Below are 22,697 nucleotides of genomic sequence, written 5' to 3'. Positions count from 1 at the left end.
ATACAGCCAGCTCAACAATATATTCTCCAGCATTGCATTCTCCAAGGAACAGACGAGTTGTTGTATTTGGCAGGATTTAATGGAGGAAAATATGTAATTTTTGTAAAACTGAAAAAGAGCACAAAATACAAACATCAGATAAATGTGCTTGTAAGTACTAAATAATATATCAATAGAGAAAAGATCACTAGCATAACTAACAGGTGCATAAAAGTATATTTACACAAGAACCAATGCTTTAAACATCAATAAATCTCTATGTAGTTGAAAACAAACTAACTATCAAAATACTGTACTCAACCTAAGAAATGGTGACATAAACATGTTCACATAACTGTGATTAGTGAATAACTTACAGATGAAGCCGGTTTTGTGGATTTATAGCACAGGATTAAGAAGATTGTACACAGATGATTCCCTGAGCAAAAAGGAGCTTCCTGAACATCACTTCCTGTTATTCTTTGTTTACAATGACCTCACTTCCTCTTCAGTACAGCTATTTGCAGACGCCACTAGGGGTGCCAAAGGACATACAAAGGGAACACTTTACACTGGTTCCAATACACTCCCCGCCTGGCATTTTTAGAAATATGCCACTTTAAACATATTAACCCACAGTCTTTTCTAATCCGAGTCTGTACAGGAGAAAGCTGCCACGTCCCCAAAGTTATGACTGCGGTCTCACAGTGAGTTCACCAGGCTATCGCTCAGCGACAGTTTCCTATCTCTGGTTTTAATCTGTGGACTGTGTGACACGATGTTCCCATGATGTCACCTGACTCAGCTGCTCTGTTATTGACCTTCATGCTGAAGAGGCTGGTGAGTCAGGAGAACCTGTCGAGGTTTCCTTGTCCTCCTGGGAGAAAAGCAGCACCACCTCAGAAATGGGTCTGGAGAATATCTTGACTGTCTGATTTCTTGTCACTTTGACTTCCACCTTTCTTACCAGTCCATCTTTACTGGGAATGACCTTCACAATTATTCCCATTGGCCACTGATTTCTTTTTGTCTGACTGTCCTTCATGAGAACTATGTCTCCTTCTTTGAGATTGGGTTTCTGTGATTGCCACTTCTGCCGACTTTGAAGTGTGCTTAAATATTCTTGCCGCCACCTAGCCCAGAATGTCTCTGCCAAAGCTTGGACCCTCTTCCACTGGTTCTTGAGCAAATCTCTTTTTGAAAACTCACTGACTGGACAAAGAGATGTGCCCGTTTTCTGTGTCAGCAGCATGGCAGGAGTTAGAATGAGGGGAGCCTCTGGGTCGGTGGATACAGGGATTAACGGCCTGGCATTCACAATGGCACTGACCTCTGCCATAAAGGTGATTAGGACTTCATGCGTTAGCTTTAAAGGTCCAACTTGTAGGAGCATGGCATCTAGAATTCTCCGTGCGACTCCAATCATGCGCTCCCAAGCGCCACCCATATGAGAGGAGTGTGGAGGGTTGAAAACCCAGGTGCATTTTTGTTGAAGGAGGTAGTCTTCTACGCTTGAATCACTGAGACATTTTGAATCCATTTTCAGCTCCTTGAATGCTCCAATAAAATTGGTCCCACAGTCTGATCGCAGATGTTTTGTATGGCCTCTGATGTTAGGGAGACATCTCCGTGGGTGGCGAAAAGGGAGAGGAGCAACCCACCTATTTGTGTCATCTTGGAAGATCTCCCGTTCCATGATCTGAAGGAAGGTTAGATCCTCAATGGAGTGGGCCAGCAGGTTGTCATTCTCTGTTGTACAGAAAACCATTTTTCCCAGATTATCCTTGTTTGATACCAACGATGCACTTTGTGTGGGTTTGTGTAGGAGAGGATTCTTGCTATTACCTTCGATACTATAGATTTCTTTCACTCGTATCTGATTCTCACACGGAGTAAGGCAAGTTGGTCTTCCATTGTCAAGGATGCAGGTCTTCATGGCACTCACTGTGTTTGTCTTGTGAACACCTCCTATGCATACATCCCCTATGATGACCCAGCCGAGGTCTAGCTTTTGTGCATATGGTGCATAGTGAGGGCCATTGTGCTGTTTACGAACCTTATGGGCCCTAATAATGTCTCTTCCCAAAAGCAGCAGGATGTCGGCAGCTGGATCGAGATTTGGGATTTCACTCGCTACCTGTCTTAGGTGATGGTGGTGGTATGCGGCTTCAGGCGTCGGGATCTCTGATCTATTGTTTGGGATTTCATTACACTCGGTGAGTATAGGTAATGGCATGTTAATTTTTCCATCTGTAGATTCTACTGTGAATCCATGGGCTTTCCTGCCAGCTGTTTCCATCATCCCTGCACAGGTTTTGAGTGTGTATGGCACTGCAGCTCCCTTGATGCTGAACATGTCAAAAAACTCTGATCTAGCCAATGACACGTTGCTCTGTTCATCCAAAATGGCATACATTTTTCTCTGTAGCTTACGATGACCATTGGGGTACACGTTCACGAGGCAGATCTTTGAGCAAGATTTGCCTTTGAAGTCCTCACCACATACCTCGGTACACCTCGATGTGACATCTGGCTGCCCTGTGTCCTCTCTCTCCCCGCCATTATCTGATGAAGGGAAAAAACCTGGCTGTGACGGCGGAGCAGGACCACGGTGAAGAGCAGCAAGATGTCTATCGCTGTCACACTCTGTACATTTGATGGGGATTTCACAGTATTTTGCTTGGTGAACAGTAGAAGCACAGCAGCGAAAGCATATATTGTTCTCTTTTAGGAATTTCTTTCTATCATCAAAGCTCATTTTCCTGAACCCTCTGCATTTCTTCAGTGAGTGAGGTTTGTTATGCATTGGGCACAGTCTGTCAGGATTTTCTATTTTGGACGCTGTATCTGATGATGATATGCTTGTTTTATGTACAGAGACAGGTTTCATTTGACCAAACTTCTCTTTCTTGTAGGAGGTTGTAGAGAGACTGGGCAGGTTAAAGCTGGGATAATTTTTCTCTTCAGCTTCCCTGCAGATGAACTCTTTAAAGTACCAGAAAGGAGGAAAGGCAACACCATGTTCTCGCTTGTATTTGCATCCTTGAGACATCCATTTGTCTTGGAGATACAAAGGCAGCTTCTCTACAATGGGCTGCACTCCTCTTGCTGTGTCAAGATAAGCTAGCCCTGGTAAGTACCCATCGTTTTTGGCAACATCCAGTTCTATTAATAGGTCTGCCAGCTCTTGAAGTGTTTGATTGTCTCTGTTTTGGATCTTGGGGAAGTTCTCTATTTTACTAAATAGAGCTCTCTCTATTACTTCTGGAGATCCATATGTTTTGTTCAATCTCTCCCAAATCGTTTTAAGACCAAGGGAGGGTTGTCTGACATTTACAGATCTAATTCTGAGTGCCTGCTCACTTGTACTCTTACCCAGCCATTTGATCAGCAAATCCATTTCTTCACTTGCTGATAGCTCAAGATATTCAATTGTGTTGATGAAGGTCTCCCTCCAGGCTTGGTAGTGTTCGGGTAGGTCATCAAACTTTGTCAATCCTGAGGACACCAGCTGGTTCTTAGCAAGAAGTCTGGCAAGATCAGCTGTTGTAGTGTTGGCTTGATTTGTATTGGCTGAGTGTGATGGCTTGTAGGGGAGAGCACTGTGTGATCTCTGCTGTAGTAAATCTGTGTGAAACTGCGGTGTTTCCCTCTGTTGGTACATCGGTCTCCTATTGATGATCTGTGATTGGACCTCACTTTGAGCAGTGTAATCTTGCTGAGGTGTGAGTGCTGGAGGTGGGGGGTAGTGAACGTCCTTTTCTTCCTTAGGTGCCTGTGGAAACTGATGCAGGGCATGGTGGGTGACATAGTCCTCAGTTCTTTTTAATGCGCTCTCTTGAAGGGGCAAGAACTTAATATCTTTAATGTGGTCTGAGCCATCCATATCTGCTGCTGCTGTCTCTAGCACTACAGCTTCTGCATGAGCAGCTTCAGCTTCTCGTTGTTGGTTGATGTAATCAATTCTGGCTTCCAGCTTGGCTTTCTCAATTTTGAGTTCACTCTCCTTTTCTGTGAAGGCCAGCCTAGTTTTGGCTGCCTCTGCTTTGGCACGGGCTCTTGCTGCTTCTAAGCTCATACTAGAGCTTGTTGATGAGCGTGAAGAGCGTGATTTTCTGGAGCGATGGTGAGAGAATACTGTACTTGTTTCAATACCATCTTGTGAGCCTTTCACTTTGTCTTCATCTGGATCCTCTACTGACTTGACTGTGGTTTCCATGGCGATGAATTGCAGTGTAGCTTGTCTATCTTGAAATCCTTCTTAAAATCCCACATTAGGTGGTCATCTTTTTACTATGCTGTCCTCACTCAAAGTTGTTGCAGGCAACGTGTTTTTCAGCTATACAGCCAGCTCAACAATATATTCTCCAGCATTGCATTCTCCAAGGAACAGACGAGTTGTTGTATTTGGCAGGATTTAATGGAGGAAAATATGTAATTTTTGTAAAACTGAAAAAGAGCACAAAATACAAACATCAGATAAATGTGCTTGTAAGTACTAAATAATATATCAATAGAGAAAAGATCACTAGCATAACTAACAGGTGCATAAAAGTATATTTACACAAGAACCAATGCTTTAAACATCAATAAATCTCTATGTAGTTGAAAACAAACTAACTATCAAAATACTGTACTCAACCTAAGAAATGGTGACATAAACATGTTCACATAACTGTGATTAGTGAATAACTTACAGATGAAGCCGGTTTTGTGGATTTATAGCACAGGATTAAGAAGATTGTACACAGATGATTCCCTGAGCAAAAAGGAGCTTCCTGAACATCACTTCCTGTTATTCTTTGTTTACAATGACCTCACTTCCTCTTCAGTACAGCTATTTGCAGACGCCACTAGGGGTGCCAAAGGACATACAAAGGGAACACTTTACACTGGTTCCAATACAACCTTTGACTCTAATATGTCAACAAAATGAAACAAGAATTTTGAGCCTGGCTTTATCCAATGTTCAGATTTCTGTTCTGGAAATTTATGCAAATTAGTGCATATTTCATGCAGAATATGCATATTTAAACATAAAATTCCAGAAACATTTAAATACAAGAAATATTTCCCTTAATGTAAGCAATCAGCTGGTGATATTAGTTGTATAAGTAGATATTAGTTTAATTTTTTTTCCCTATTCACCTGTAGTGTCTCCCCTAAATGAGACAGTGCTCTGTGGTGTTGCTCCACGGCTCATAATGTGAGACTGTGTGCAACCACATGAGTGTGCTGTGGAACATTTTTGGTAAAAAAAGAAGAAATAAATAATAAAAAATGCACTCAGATAACCTTTCAGAGCTAAAATATAGTTTGCACACTTGCAATGCACCATCTGAAGAATATCTGTGTGTGCAACACGGTGTGTGCGCGTGTAATGCACATGATGCGTGTGAGATTTATGTATAGCCCACATCATAATCAGATTGCATCCTCTCCTGCAATATTTTGCGATCACCACTCATTCCTCTTACACCCTGCACACACAGACAAGCACCGACACACTCACACCGATGAGCAACCCAAGGTCAAAGCAAAGAGGATGAGATAAGTGTGTGGTGTGTGTGTGTGTGTGTGTGTGTGGTCTGCGTGTTTGTGTGTGTGTGATGACATCATTACTAGAGCAGAGCACTCTATAGCTGATTGATGGAGACAGGGCTTGTTATGGTCGACTGCTGTGAGCTCATTGCCCGGCAACCAGACAATTGGACCTTGCCGCTGAGTGTGTGTGCGTGCGTGTGCGTGTGCGTGTGTGTGTGCGTGTGTGTGTGATCTCAGTCCTGCAGCTCACAGGACGGACGGGTGTCTCACATACACAAGCCAACACACAGGTAATATTCTCATGCACTCACATGTGTACATGTACTGTAGTACATATACATGTCCCCATACTGTACTGCTTTAAAGATATCAAACATGAAATCAAACTGCTTTTTCGCACATACACACTCCCACACACACACACACGCACACATATATACACACCAGTAGCTAGACAGTCTGGTTCTCATCTTGACTACTAAGTAGCAGACACTGCTGTGTGATAACAGCTTCTAACGCTGCAACAAAGTTGACTGGCCTCATTCATATGACATTAACAGTGATTATCTACAGCGTGTGGTTATCACACAATGTGTGTGTTGTGTGAAGTAATGAATAGGAAATATTCATTCATCATATTTCTTTAGGGCACTTTTGGCTGCTCATTTTTCCACTAGTTTCTATCTCTCCCTTTCTCAAATTCAAATTTGCTGTATTCACGCGGATGGTTAATAGCCAGTGTTTGAATGAAAGATGCATATTGTCAAAACATTAATTATTATAAGAGTAATAGGTCAAATGGAAAATATCCGAAATCCATGTACTGTATGCATTATATGCAGCACTTAGGAATTTACCTACAGTGCATACTGATATACATATAATTAATGCATCCACATGCAAATACATTATGTAAAGCAACCTGTGGATTCAAGTTACAGCAGTGTAAGAGCTGCTCTCTCTCTCAACTGATGGCAGGTGACAATGTAATCTGTATTTTCATTAAGCAGCGCTCAGACTTGCGCTACACAGCTTAATTTATATAATAAGAGTTCTTTTTTTATAGTTTGTCAGTAAATATTAGGGCTGTCGTTGTCTGTTGGGCTTGAGTTTGCCATGTTATGATTTGAGCATATTTTTTTATGCTAAATGCAGTACCTGTGAGGGTTTCTAGACAATATTTGTCATTGTTTTGTGTTGTTAATTGATTTCCAATAATAAATATATACATACATTTGCATAAAGCAGCATATTTGCCCACTCCCATGTTGATAAGAGTATTAAATACTTGACAAATCTCCATTTAAGGTTAATTTTGAACGGATAAAAAAAATGTGTGATTAATTTGTGATTAATTTGGGATAAATTGCGATTAAATATTTTAATTGATTGACAGCTCTAAGTATAAAAAATGCTGCTTGTTCTCCATGTGTCCTAATTGACTCTTTGTTCCTCTGTTGTCTGGGCAGCAAGTTTACTGTTTATTATTGATGTCCATTTTTCCAGGTTTTGAGGCTGTCGGTGGCAAAAAGGGTGTTTGTGATCCAGCTGTTGGAACAGGAGTCTGGATCACTTCGGGACAAGTTGCTCCAGAATTTCCCAGCTCTCTTTTTCTGAGGGGTGTTTTCCAGTGAAATCGGGGGAAGAAGAAAGTTTTCTCGTGCATTCTTCTCTTTCTCGGTAGTACAGCAACTTTGACTGACTTGTAACGAGATAAGTCTGTTCAACCTCTCACACGTGCCGTATCGGTTACCAATCTCACACACGTACGAACGGACACGCTTCTCAGATGACCACTCATTGAGAAGCAAATGGAGGAGACACAATACTAACATCACGTCACAAAAAAAACAATCGCGGCTCGGCCTAATCTGATGTCACCTGAGCAGCCGAAACTCATCAGGCTCTTCGGCAGACTTCAAACACAATGAGACGTCTGAAAGGAGCTGACAATGACTAAACAGGAGCTAAAGGGGCTAAAACAAAAGTACTTTTTATAAAAACAAATGTGTCAGTGAAAGTTCCCATTGTATCATCAACATCTGTTCTACCATCATAAATAAAGTCAGGAGGAAACCTGCATTAATATAGCTTCTGGAGGATGGATTTTGAGCCTGATTAATCGATTAGTTGTTTGGTCTATAAAAGTCTGAAAATGGAGAAAAATGTCGATCAGTGTTTCCTAAAGCCCAAGATGACATCATCAAATGTCTTGTTTTGTCCACAACTCAAAGATATTCAGTTTACTGTCATAGAGGAGTAAAGAAACCAGAAAATATTCACATTTAAGAAGCTGGAATCAGAGAATTTATACTTTCTTTTCTTAAAAAATGAAACCATTAATTGATTATCAAAATAGTTGCTGATTCATTTAATAGTTGACAACTAATCGTTGCAGCTCTACTGTAAACACGCACTCATTTTGTATCTTTCCAAAGAAATGTTGTCCTACTTGTGTCTCTGAAGAATGGGGAAACAAGAAAGGTGCTTTGATGATGATGATAACAATGTGGCTGAAATAAAAACTGTAATTGCGTACCACTGCTGAGAAAATGACAGATACATCTAAAGTGGTATGCCTCAGGTAGTCACTGTATAGCTCAATGAATAAAACCTTTCACTGCCAAGGTAAGGGGGTTTTATTTCCACTGAGATCACGTATTACAAAATGAAAAATGTAACAGGTAATGATATGAAATCTCTTGCTGATTGTGGCCCAATTTATAAATGGAGCAGCCTCATTGTTAGACTGACCATCTCATAAGGGAAGGTCACGGGTTAATGCATAAGGTGAGTCACTAGAGGTGTAACGGACCGTAGCTGATCCGTGATCCGTATGGACGTAACTACTGATGCCAAGATCTTTTTATCAATAAAAAGACAATCTTTTATTTTTCTAATTATTTGAAATGTGTTTTTATGCAAATAACTACACTAGATGACTGTAACAAAATAAACGGATAACATTTTAAAAAAACAACAACAACAAAACGATCTATATTGGCCGATATGGCTCATCGATGATCGGCAATCTGTCTCTGCAGCAAAAAAACATGATCGGAGCATCTCTAAAAGTTATATTTGCTCCCTTTTTTTCTGCTGATCCAATCTGTGACTCAAAACCGTTTTATCAATGAGTATTTAATAACATGGATGGTAACCCAACTGTCTGCATAGGGCTATCAAAAATAGTTAAACCCAGACTCCAACCCACTGCACTGCTGCAGAATGAAAACAGAGTATCTTTGAACTAAAGATAGATTACAAAAAAAAAAAGAGAGAGACCGAAATGAAAAAAAATGGCAGTGGCAGATGAGTGTGGGGTAATAACAGAGAGAATGAATAAAAGAAAGAGACGAAACACAAAAGAAGAAAACGAAGAAACAGAGCTGAGGCCGAGTACGATAAAAGAAAAAGGAACTCATCGGAGTGTGTCTCTCTCACTCTAAGATCTTCAAAGGCTAATACAGCACTCCTGAGACGCTGCTGCCAACACTGGTGGGACACACACACACACACACACTAGTACACCCAGCTGGGAGACGAGCTCTGTGCTACCCTCCTCTGAACCAAAGTAATGATACACTAGAAACTCGTAGAGACAGATGAAGGGAGAGAAGGAGGCTGAGTAAGAAATAACAGATGACAAAAAAGGAAAGAGGAAGAAATTAGACAAACTGTTTTAAAGACATGTGTTAATACAAATCGAATATGTTTGCAAAACCAGCACACTTTACATCATGTGCGTTTAGCAGAAATCAAAGCAGATAAAGACCAAAAAACTCTGATGCGATCTTACCTAATTACCATATCATCACGGTAATAAATAAAAACAGTTCTTATTAACGATCGCAACCACCAGCTCAAACCAATGTCATCTTCATAAACAAAATAACTTCCATTATTCTTCAATAAAACACTACAGAAATAAAGGCAATACAATAAAGGCAGCTGACAAAGGTTGCTTTTTTTCTCTGCACCTTTGCCGCCCCTGGGAGAAAATGTACAACCTAACATCGCTGTTATTTCCTCTCACTGCTTAGAAGATGAGTCGGCAGCGTGAAAATGTGCGCCGTGCACGGCTTTATCGCCAATCTGCACGGCTGATAAAGTCGGACTCATTATTTGCCGTGGTTGTTACTGGGGCTGCTTGGTCTGGGGAAATAATATTCTTGCACGCCTTGTTAACTCGCTTTCTCCTCAGTTCTTTCACCCGCCCGTCTTTTCTCTTCACAAACAGCCTCTCGTCTGCCTTTTCATTGTTGTCAAACTCCGTCACTTCGTCTCTTACTGTAGGCTGTTGTACATATCTTCCTCTCGACCTTCCCTCTTTCCTCTCTCCTTCACCCCCAACGCTAGTGGGTTCTACACTACTGTGGCCCTCCGACTCAGTTTACTCATGTGTGGCCTATTGCACGCTGAACACACTTGTCAAATGAGCACTCAAAGGATGTTTTACACGCAGCTCAATTCCACGCTCAATTGGTTAACTGACGGAGCGTTAGCAACTGTGCGCACTCTGTTTTTGATGAAAACTAGTATGTGGATGCAGCACACGTGCAATAACCTAAGGAAGCAAGCGTGTTTCATGTCCTGGTAGCGGCACAGCTGTTTAATAAATATAGGTTTTTACTTCTGGAGCGAATTTTATACAACCTGGTACCTGTGTGATAGTGTATAAAACAGTATGCAAATAAAAATAGTACCAACAGTGTGGAAAGTAACCTGTCAGTCTCTTAAATTGGGTGTTTTTTTTCAGTAAAAACTAGGTGATAGAGAGAGAGGAGAAAGAAGGGGAGATGAAGCTTGAAATGTACCACACAGATGCACATTAACGGGCGTCATATTCCTTTAAGAGTGTGGGTTCTTTTCTGCAGTCACACGCTGAGCCACGTCTATTTATAACCCCTCTGTTTTTGAGGACTCTGCTACATTTACTGCTTGTACACACACACACACACACACTTACGGTATATAGATGTCCACACATACTGTATGCATTCTCACACACATGCATTTGCATACAGGCCACTCCCCCTGGTCGATAGTGAGCATGCTTCTGATTCTTGCTGTGTGTGGTTTGACATCACTTGCAGTGAATGTGTGGTGCTACTCGACATTACAGAACAGTATAAAGGTGTGAGGACATATATTGCATCAAAATACCTGTTTTAATATCGTCTAAAACAGGAGTGCCCAAATCTTTCGCCTTGGAGGGTCAAAACTGGGGGGCCAAAAGTACACACCTGTTGTATTATTAAGATGCAAAATGGTTCAAGTTCCTCTACTTGAATATTACTTTAGCTTTTACATAGTCAACCCCTTAAAATCCAGAAGAGAAAGACAGCGTGCACTTATACAGCAGCTTAGAATGACATCATCCAACAACTGATGCTGGGCGATTTCTATTCTTCATCTTTATACTACAAAAGCTTAATGAGTTACATATCTTACAACCTTCCACACAGACATGTGCACAGGAATGCAAACCCGCATCTCTTACTGTAAATCTTTATGTGAGAATGTGAAGCTACTGTTAAGGTCTTTTCACATGTCACAGTAGGAAAAGCACGGGGTGTAAATCATAAAATCAATGTCGGCTCAATTCCATTTAGCTGCTTCAGTTTCAGGCTCCTCGTCTTGTGAATGTTGGCTCACTGTGACATTATTAATGTTATTAGTATAAGACCTGTGCTTTTCCTACTGAGACCAATCAAACTGTCTGCAGTGAAAAGGACATAATTAATTGTGCATCATCTTATGCATATGTATACATCACAACTATTCCCTGTGCATGACTTCTATCTTCTTTTTTTAAGACCTCGTAAAACCTTCCAATGCTCACGATGTTAATCCCCTGTTTATCGAAGGATACTGCATGAAGGTCTGGTGAGTGCTGTTAAAGGCTGAATATGTGTAATGCATTGGTTTCTGAGTGTGTGTGTGTGTGTGTGTGCGTGTGAGTGTGTGAGAGAGAGAGACGATGACATCATTACTATGACTGGGCGCTGGCTGGCTGATGGAAGGTCGTTATGGCTCGCTGCCATGAGCTCTTAGTTCGCGGGTGTGTGTGTGTGTGTGTGTGTGTGTGTGTGTGTGTGTGTGTGTGTGTGCGTGTGTGTGCGCACATTCTGTCCTCTTCATCGGGATAGTGGTGATATTTTATTGCGTTCATAAACATAATGCACACCCACACAGTCTCTCTCTTTCTCTGCATGAAAGTCAACATGACATTAAAGCCCTGTAAAAATGTGTCTTTTTATATCCTCCTTTCCATTTCCTCTCTTCTCTTTCTCCAACCATCACCGCGTTTTCTTCGTCCCTCCTCTTCCACTTGCAACCTTCATGACATTCATCACTCTCTCAATTTGTCCTCCTCTTTTTGATCCAACTACTCTCAATGTCATACTGCACGCTAAAAAAATAAATCAAAGATAATGTTAACCTCTTAAATCCTCACTGGCAAGGTTAGTAAATGTAATAATATATGACTTTAACCAATAATGAAACTTAATTTACAGAATAAACCGCCACAAATGTTCATGATTCATGTCAGACAGAGAGAGAACACTCTCATCTCTTCTCTCTTCTCTTCTTTTACTCCCTCTTTTTACCCCCACTTCGAGTTCTAGTCTAAATGTTCCCTTTCTATCTCCCTCTCAACATAAATATCTCCCTCCTCTCTCTCCAATCTCTCCCTTTCCATGCTGTGCTCGTCCTTCTTCCCACTTTCTTTCTCCCTCCCTCCCTCCCTCCATCTGTCTCTCCTCATCCTTACTGTCCTTCACATCCCTGTATCTGCTAGGGCTGGACCCGATTATTTGACTATTCGGTTATTTATTCGTTGGGTAGGTATTTGGTTTTCAATTTTTCAATATTTCCTAGTGGAGAATCCAACAAGTAAAACGGCGATATGTACAATATGTAAGGCTTCCGTTTCCAGGGGTGGCAGCACCCTAGTAGGGTGTGTGAATATTGCACCCTGCAGGACAAACTAGCACACAGAGAATATAGAATTGTTATTTATTCCTAGCTTAATTTATTTATGTTCTTTGTAACTGACAAACTGAATAATAAAAGAAAGTTCTGTGTTATTCATTCTCTGTATGTATTTGTTCATGTTTTACAAAGGGTTTAACCTGAGCCAGGCCATACCACAAAGATAGTAATGATATCACATCCATATATGGTCAGTAGTAAACAGCTGTTAAATAATAATAATAAGAACTACATATTTGTTTACCCTGCAGGTATCGCATCCAACACCGGCCAACACCGGTTCAGGTATCGGAAGGAAAAAATGCTATTAGAACATCTCAGGCCGAGGAGGCTGAGAGGAAGCCGCCATAGGCTACATTACACATGGGCTTGCAGCCGGGCTCTGCCGGAGAGGCGGTGCGTAATGCGCGGAGACAGCAGGCTCAAACTGTGCCGCTAGGGGGGAGAGGGCCCGCAAAGTGACTTTGAGATACACTCGCACACACAGAGGGATGAGGAGAGGAAATGCTGAGTGCGGACAAAGGCGTGTGTGCGCCGTCCACACAAGGCGTAAAAACAGTACTCACGGAATCATCATGACAACTCTACAATTTCATTTAGCAGATGCTTTTGTCCAAAGCGACGTACATCTGAGAGTTCGTACAACACAAGCAAGGATCTAGATAGGAGGAAACAACGTGAGTAAGTGCCAACAGCAGCTTCAAGTGCGATCGGACACAGGTGCCGACAGGCAGTGCACAGAGGTAACGCAAAGGGTGGATAGAAGAAGAGATTTTCTTTTTTCTTTTTTTTTCATTGTCATCATTAACATTATCAACGACACCATCTATGTCATCATCATCATGAATATCCTAATCAAAATCAACATCCTCAATATCATCGTTATCAACATCATCAATAGCATCAATGTGGTTAGGTGTGGAAATGTTCATGAAAGAGCTGGGTTTTTAGGTTTTTCTTAAAGGTGGAGAGGGACTCTGCGGATCGAGTGCAGTTCGGTAACTCATTCCACCACCGGGGGGCTACAGAGGAGAAGAGTCTAGCTAGCTACCTAGGGCCCTGCTGTGATGGGAGTACCAGGCGCATTGGCCGAGCGTCATGGCCGGGAGGGAGTGTATACCTGGATGAGGGAGTTCAGGTAGGCGGGAGTTGTTTTTGTTACTGTTTTGTAAGCGAGCAACAGGGTTTTGAATTCGAAGCGAGCGGCAACTGGGGAGCCAGTGGAGGGATATGAACAGCAACAACATGTTTTTGTTCGAAAAAAACATGTGTGTGGGAGCCTCTGAGTGAGTGACAGCGCTCCTCCGGTAACAGCCCTGGCCGAAGCTTCGCTGTTGATTGCCTAGAAGCTCCAGAGACAAAAAAATGGTATCGGCAAAGCCCTAGTATATGCACACATACACTCCAACTTCCTTCGCGGTCTGTCACTCAGTAGGTAGATAGGTAGGGTAGGTGAGGTAATCACGGTTAGTCATTAAGTCCACACACACGTACGTACACACACACAGAATCTTAAGCATTAACAGTGCGATCATAAAGCTGACACTGCTGTCATTCAGACTTATAGTGCTGGGGAGAAACTCACCCAGAGATAAAGTAAAGGCTAAATGTGAGAGTTACCAATCAGTGTGAGTGTGTGTGTGTGTGTGTGTGTGTGAGTGTGTGTGTGAGTGTGTGTGTGTGTGTGTGTGTGTGTGTGTGTGTGTGTGTGTGTGTGTGTGTGTGAGTGCGCTGATGGCTAGAGCACAGAGGGGAGCCACTATCACAATTTACTGCAGTAAATCCAATGAAGAGAAAACTCAGTGTTTGACTGGAGGGAATTTCCTATATGCTCCATTCACTCTTAGTGCAACAACCTCAGTATGAGTGTGTTTCGCAATGCGTGTGCGTGCGTGCATGTTTGAGTGTGTGCGTTTAGGGGATTCCGCAGTTTGCTCCGCTCACTGTCTCATTACATCATCACATGGTGCTCTGGGCTCGCTCACACACAAACACACACACTGTACACCCACAAGCTGGTATACACACACACACACACACACACACACACACACACGCAGATGAAATGTGTGTTAACTGTAGCTCTGTGTGTGTGTGTGTGTGTGGATTTACTGTAATGAAGTCATATGATTGCAGGGGCACACTGGCTGACTCTCAAAGAGCTTTTATAATACCTTTTCAATATGACTGTTAATGCTCGTAAAGAGAGAGAGAGAAGCCCCAAGGACTGAGTGGGAACGAGGGAGGAGAAAGAAAGAAGGGAAGGTGGAAGATGATGGAAATTAAAAGAGAAGTAAGACAAAGTAAGTTTGAGGAAGACACACACACACACACACACACCTGCTCAATGTCAACATGTGGAAGTTGGCTGGAAAGGTCACATTCTTCAGCACCTTCTACTGACTAGATACAGACAGTAGAACTATAAGTAAAGCCAAAACAGAGACTAAACATGCAGTGGCAAGGAAAGAAAGAGATGCATAGTGACTCACAGACACAGGAGACACAGGCAGACAGAAAGTAAACAAAGTGAAGCTGAGATAAAACAGTGTTTGAAGCTGAGTCAAAGGCAGACAGAAAAACAGACAAAAAGCAACAGCGAGAGAGCAACGGACACTCAGCTCACCCCGTGTTTCCTCCAGATATTTGCCGGATGAACTGACAAAACCACACGACACTATGTAACTTTATACATTTAATAAGTCTGCGTGGTTGCTACACTGTAGCTGTGAATTCATGTTTGTGCTCGGACCTGGCGAGTTACTATTTCAGAGTGACTGTACTTAAAACTAGGGGTGTAAATCACCAGTTTCCTCACGATACGATATTATATGGATTCTTTTGACAACGATACAACAATTGCTGATATCACAAAGTCTGCCATGATACGATTTCGATTCGATTCAGTTAAGGGGCCGGCGATCAATATGAGACGATATCATTGAACACAATCAGTTATATTGACAATTGTATTACCGGGAAGGAGGTGACGCAGACATGCCATGGGAAAATCAAAATCAAGGCGTATCTTAAAGATGATGATATGTATTGATTAGGGCTGTCAAAAGATTAATTAAAAAATACATTAAAATATTAAATATTAAAATATAAATGATATAAACAATTTTAATATTTAATCGCAATTAATCAAATTTTTTTTATCTGTTCAAAATGTACCTTAAAAGGGAGATTTGTCAAGTATTTAATACTCTTATCAACATGGGAGTGGGCAAATATGCTTGCTTTACGCAAATGTATGTATATATTTATTAGGCCGCTACGAGGTAAAAACCACAAATTGCGTTAATACGTTAAAAGAATTAGTGCCGTTAAAGCAAATTTGCGCTAACGCGTTATTATTGCGTTAACTTTGACAGCCCTAGTATTGATGTTTTCACTTTGCATCTATGATATTGGATCGTTGATCACTGAATCGATATATCGATCCAGATCGATGGATCGTTACACCCTTACTTGAAAGTTTCTCTTTTGCAATGCAGGCCTAATGCTTGTTAATAAAGGTCAGTGAGGAGTAAACTATATTTGCATTAGTATACTTACTAGTTAACATAAAGAATAATTTCTCCGTCTAAACACGGCAAACTAGTGCTACACTTAAAGCTGACTGAGTGAATATGTGTCTGACTGACTGACTGCACAGCTGTTTGAATGGCTGGCGGCCTGGTTAACCGAACAGCTGTCTGACTCACTGCACATCTGTATGACGGGCAAACAGACAAATTGATTATCCATCTCACTGGCTGGCTGTCTGGTTACTGAACAGCTGTCTTGCTGACTGATCAGGCTGTTTGACCGGCTGGCTGGGAGTTTGCTGACGGAATACGTGAATGGCTGAATAGCAGAGGGACTGAATACCTGGATCACTGAGGTGGCTGTGTGGCTAATATAGTGCATGCTGTAAAAAAAGAGGACAAAAAAAGTCCACCATGTTTCTATGTATGTGTGTGGAGAGAGACTGCATGTCGACAGCTATGTGTTGACTGCCTGAATGACTGCATGTGTGTGTGTTTATGTGTGTGTGTTGCTTCTCCATGCACAGGGCGGGGGCCTGTTGCTCTCTGCTGTTATACAATAGATATTGTATAACAACTGGCAGTGTGTGGGCGGCTCCCGCCATCTGGAGAGATGCAACCCCTGCCGTGCCTGACACTACTACACACTGTATGTGTGTGTGTGTGTCTGTGCGTGCGCCATTGTGTGTGTGTGTTTGTGTCTACCCTGCAGCTACAAATAGATACAGCGTCATCTACAGTAGTTAGGTTCCTCGGTTCATGTACATGAAGAATTAAAGGAAGGTTATTGAGTGCAGCACGGTCTACTGCATTGTTTGCTGTGTGTATAATAGTACTATTTTGTTCATCCTGATAAATGCTGCAAATGTATTATTGCATCTTAATCTTCATCACACCTCTGTGTTACGGTCCTGTGGGGGTTTGACAGCTGACAACAGCAAGTGAAGACTTCGTTATCTGGCTTAGCAGGAGCCAAAAGTTTCACTCCTATAGTTCTGGGTTTCTACTGAGATGGACTCAACCAAACAAACAACGTGTTGGAACTCATCATCCGCAAATAAATAAAAGACACACACAGAAGAAGACACACGGTGCACACACACACACACATATATATTAACACAGCGCAAATAAGGTGCTGAGAGAATACACTCCATCAACTCCCGAGTCAGCGCTCAACGGTGAACTGTTGCTAAGGAGAGGAAAAGCACGGCTTTCCAGTCTATTTTAAGGTAACCAGTGTTACTTTTTTTTCTTCCGCTGCATATATCGGAGTCAAACAAACTGTGATAGCGAGCGTTGCCGCTACACCGTATATCAACTGTGAGATGCTTTTTTAATTACCAGACTTCATTATTTTCCCTCCCTGCTGCTGCTGATGTGCAACTAATCAGTCTGCCAAAAATGAAGACATCTCGCCGCAAATCAAGGCTGCAACATGTCCAAATGATGTGCTAAAAATTATGATCACAATAAGGCGACAATCATGTTACGTTAGAACGAACAATAATACTGCATTAATGTTGCATACAGCAGCACTGTAACACTTTCTAACACTGTGCACTAGCTGTTACAGCTTCCTTTTAAATATCAAAGCTTTTAGTGATAAGTAATACTACTTTATGCTCAGTATATCCCTTTCTGCAGCACACACAGTTCCACTCAAAGCACGACACTACAGTGTACTACTTTTTGTTCACTTTTGTTTGCATAAGGCACATACTGTATGTGGGAAGCTTTGCATGTGCAAAAGTACATACACGAGTGTGTGCATGTTCCTGTATTTTAGTGTTTCAAGGTGAATGTGTAAGAGCTACAGTCACAGTGAGCGAGGTGTTACATTGCCTCTGTTCTTAGCAGACGGCTTCACACCTCCAGAGGAAGTCACTGGCGCTCACATCCTGCCTGCTGTAATCGTGAATCCCAGCTTTTCTATTGCTACCATCACCTAACTCATTGCTGATAATTATTTCCTGGATGAAAAACTTGATTTGACACTCTGAAGGTTGGAAGGTGTTCCTGTGGTTTATATGAATATATGGTTGACATATTTTTTCTTCTATGTAGTGTTGACACTTAGAAATACTGAAATAGGGGCATTCATTTTATGACGTCACATCCGCTGGGACACCAACCCGAGTCCTTCACATGAAAAGCAGTCTACAGGCCCGATAGAGAAAACAAAGAGTCGCAGAAGGACTCATTCTTTAGGTTAGGTAACAACCTGTTCTCTCATTTGCAATAAAAAAACTATTTATACATGTAAAAAGTTACATACAGCCCCTTTAATACAAGTAAAGTAGGTTTATAAAAACATAACAAAGATCAAAACACAAACTCAACTCCACGGTTCAGGTGTTACAGGTGCTAATTTTATTCCTCCTGCTTGTCAGGTAGGAACCGCCCAGGGTGTTGAAAAGCAGGAAAAGCGTTATTGTTAGGGAAATGTAATACCTCACTACCTTTTTCATGTCTCACCTCACTAAAAGGTGTTTATACACAGATGCACACACACAAACATTAAAGGGCAACTTTGGTATTTTTCAATGTGGACCCCTTTTTTCTCATGTTTTTGTGTCTAAGTGACTAATAGGGACAACGTTGTCTAAAACTGGTCCAGTATTGAGGGAGAGCGCTGCAGATGGCAGCTGCTCACCAGCTGCAACATGGTGCTATTGGGGCAAGCTGGCACGGTCATTTAAGTCCACTAAAAGTGCTTGTTTTTGCCGTGACAGGCTCAGATTTTTTGTTGTAAGTGTCTGACAGTATGAAAAGAGTCTCTCTCAAGGAGAAGTCTCGTTCTGAAATCTGGTGAGGTGACGTGTTGCCGGAAGACAACGCTGGAATATATCCTTAGCTTAGTGTTATCTAAAGGATTTTCAATGTCATGGCTGAATATTTAGATGATTTTTGACAATGTGGATATGAATTGAAACGCAGACAATGAGAGAGAGGAAGGGGAGCAACAGGCAGAGGAGGGTGAATCAGCTGCTGCAAGGCCGCGAAGCTCGGGAGACTGGTGGTGTACCTGTGGGTGTTTTGACCCTCAGTACAAGACTTCTCCTTGAGCAAGACTTGAACACAATAACAAATAGACCGGAACAAGCGAAAGGTAAGAAAAAAATTTATTTCTCTGTAGGGACCTTTCCATAATGTTGTCAGACACTTAATACATAAGATAACAATAACAATCTGAGCCTGTCAGTGGGAAAAATAAGCACTTATAGTGAACGTAACGTTTCATTGACCCTGCTCTCTTGCCTTCGTAGCTCGTTTCGCGGCAGCTGGTAACAGCGTTACCCCTCGATACCGGACCAATTTCAGAAATTGTTGTCCCCATAAGTAATTTAGACACAAAAACATGGGAAAATAGGGTCCAGGTTGAAAAATCACGAAATTACCCTTTAACAGAAACAAAGAGGAAAAAAGGAAAGTCAAAGAAAAGGCAATTCCTAAATTAGCAATGTCTGTTAACACGGTTATCAAACGTATGTGAAATCTTTGAAATACTGTGACCAATACAATAGTTTCCTTACCAAGTTAAAAATGGGAAATAAAAATGTTTGTCTCCAGCCCTTTTTCCATTCATAAAATATGTATGTTTAACGTTGACTTAAAAAAAAGCAGCTGTTCACAACAAAATAAAAATAGCAACATAACAACAGCCCTAATTTACATAAAATATTCCATCAAATAATCGATAAATCAGACTATAAGCATCTGATCTCTTAATATTTGTCAGTTCTCCACCGTGGTCACATTTCGATTCAGTCATACGACCACAGCATATATTAATATATGAATGGAATGATAGTGTCTTGAGCTGAGGACAATGAGGCCTCTCAGCCTATTCATAACAGGCATGCCAACTACATTGACCATAATTTGCAAAATGTGTGTGAAATGTGTTGAGAAAGAAAGCTTTGGCGAATCAGACCCCAGTAAGGATGACTGGATTCACTGAGCTAATGGCAGCTGTGCTCATGGTCAGTTAATGAGCATGGAAAACTGGGTAACACCCAGGCCCTGGTAGAGCACACAGGAAGACCACCACCGTTGTTACGTCATATTTCATCCTCGCTACTTCCCGCTTTCTCCATAGCCCCAAACAGGAAATAGTTCCTACACCAGTCCCTGGAGCCTGTTTGAAGCCTGGACTCTACATGTGTGTGTGTAGAAGTGGGTGTGTATTCGTGTACGAGGCTCGCATGCCTTTCGATCTTTCTCTTATTTAAGACTTCTGTGCAGAAACACACACAGACACACACACAGGTCTGAAGAGGTTATGGGAAAGAGTCTTTGGCTGCAGTTCTAGGAGGGAGGGAGTGAAAGAGCGAGAGAAGAAAACAAGAGAAAGCAAACAGGCTGTAAAACACCCATACAGCTTTTTCATATTTGTTGAAAGGCTTTTTTTTGGTCACACATTTGAAAATCAGGCTCCTCTGTATTACATTTGACTAGAGAATAATTTTACTGTAGAGGCCGAGCCAATGGAAAAATACCAGGGAGGGGCCTCATAAATAACTGGACCAATGACAGCTCATATCAATATTAAAAGAGCAGAGAGGACAGAGGAAGCAGTGTCAGAGAAGAGGAAGAGACATGGAGGGGGAGAGAAAAATGCCTCCATACAAGATTCCTGTTGATGGTCTTGAGTTTTGGGTGGTTTATTTTAATGACACAACTCTTTACATGCCCTCAAAGGTAGATTTTTAGTGTTCTACATGATAGTAGGACTGCAACTAACGATTATTTTTCAGTTAATCAATTAATTGTTTGGTTTATTAAGTGTCAGAAATATTGAAAAAATGGACATCACAATGTTCCCAAAGCAAAGTGGATTTTTCCACATCACTTATTTTGTGCTAAAAGCAGTCAAATATATTGAGCTTCCTATCACATAAGAAAAAGAAAAGCAAGCGAATCTTATTCAAGAAGCTGGAACTAGAGATTTTTTTGACTAGAAAGAAAGAAAACAATCTTCAAAAAGTAATCCATACATCATCTGAGTGCAAACCTTCCTTTGTATCCATCCTGGCTGTCATATCTGTCTTTTCCTTTCAAGCTAAAACATCAGCAAAAAGACACAACTGCTGCTATTTGACATGCTCAACATACTGTATAGCACGCATTCCCTGAAGAGTGTGCTGCTGGTTATTAATGCACCATTCATCAAGTCCTGTCACTAAAACCGGAAGGACACCTGTCTTTCTGCCACAATATACATCTACCATTCGAACATTCATTTCAATTAGCACCAGCTATTAATGCATGACACTAAATCTATACAGACAAAAAGCCCAACTGCTGGCCAGCCCACCATCTCACAACTATATCCTCTGTCCGGGACGTTTATCCAGAGGTCTGTGTAGCTGTCAGCGATGAGCGCTGGGTGATAAACCCCAGGGGTGAGGGAAGAATAGGTGTAAACGTATTTTTCCACTGGTTCTTATGTCTATGACTGATGATCAGTCATTACCAGTGGGTGGTATGATGGTGTAGTGATCTGGCCTCTGTTGCGTCTGTTTGGGATGATGGTAGATGGTACACTGCATGTATAGTATGTGTGTTTTACCATCATCATACTATTAATCATGCCTTCAGTCTCTACATTTCTGTACTCTGATAATGTGTGTGTCAAACAAATTGGTTTGGAAATCAGATACTCCTTGGTGAGAAAATCAAAAGATTAAATCAGAAGTACAACCTGCTTGGATTGCGTTTTATAAGCCAGAGTTGTCTAAAAACTGTTTGTGATTTGCACTGGCATATAATGAATTCCTTTTATATCGACCCCAAAGCTTTAGAAATTGTAATTTTTTAGTGTTGTAGATTGTTTTCCTTATTTAACTAGGGAAGCGCTAACATATCTAGGAATTGTGACATTATTTTATCAACTGCTGTTTTCAAGGTCAAGAATGAAATTTCACTCTCAACTTTTAAGCCAACATGGACAAGAAGTGCTCAGAAAAATGGAAATACTTCTGAGCACTTGAGCAATGGAAATTAAATCAACGATTCTATTAAGAACAGGCAAATCAATCTGCTGAGGAAGGTCGTGTGATATGACTGAAAACTACAGAATAGCTTTTGAGTGGACCTCGTGGTGAGTGGATTATTTTGTCACCGGCTGATTCCAACTTTCATCCTCTTTAATGAACTTTAAAATGTTTAAGTGAAAAGGTTTGTAGTTTCTTCGCATGGAAAAACAAAAAAGAAAGTTCCTTTTTCAAGAGGCAAAGCTGGCAATTTATCTTAGTAGGAAACAGAAGATAGGAAGTAAAATAAAAGCTATCAACTTAATAAGATTTGGTACATTAAAGATGCTATTTTCACTTTAAATAATGCTGATAGCATAAACTGTTTTGCTCTGATGGATCGGGCAATTTGCCAGTGTACTGTAACTAAATATAAAAATACTTTCTCAATCCCTGTGTGTCCTTCTGTGTTTGCTTTTGCAGAGCTGGGCGGAAAAAAACTGCTAGTGAGGGAGTTGGGACGACGCACAACAGTAAATAATGACTGTCTCAATGCACAGGAGATTTTAGACACAGTAATAGCAGGCTGTAATATGGGCCAAATCTTTCCCCAAGGACAACACTGGATTAACCAACATCACTCAAATCACACAAATGCACACGC

General features: G+C 41.3%; 2 protein-coding genes across 3 annotated transcripts in view; both read right to left on the bottom strand.

Annotated features, from left to right (window-relative positions):
• atxn1a (ataxin 1a) overlaps positions 1-22,697 on the bottom strand; it is a 114,070-nt gene that overhangs the window by 45,282 nt on the left and 46,091 nt on the right. The window lies entirely within an intron of this gene.
• The window catches only part of LOC141754250 (uncharacterized), a 164,658-nt gene continuing 142,692 nt past the window's right edge, over positions 732-22,697 (bottom strand). Inside the window, exon 2 of the mRNA XM_074613183.1 lies at positions 732-7,840. Within this exon, the coding sequence (XP_074469284.1) occupies positions 803-4,198 (3,396 nt within the window). The 5' untranslated portion in view covers positions 4,199-7,840 and the 3' untranslated portion in view covers positions 732-802. The remainder of the gene's footprint in view (positions 7,841-22,697) is intronic.

This window comes from Sebastes fasciatus, chromosome 17, assembly GCF_043250625.1.
Source record: "Sebastes fasciatus isolate fSebFas1 chromosome 17, fSebFas1.pri, whole genome shotgun sequence".
Lineage (NCBI taxonomy): Eukaryota > Metazoa > Chordata > Actinopteri > Perciformes > Sebastidae > Sebastes > Sebastes fasciatus.
This window is presented reverse-complemented; position numbering and strand designations above follow the sequence as displayed.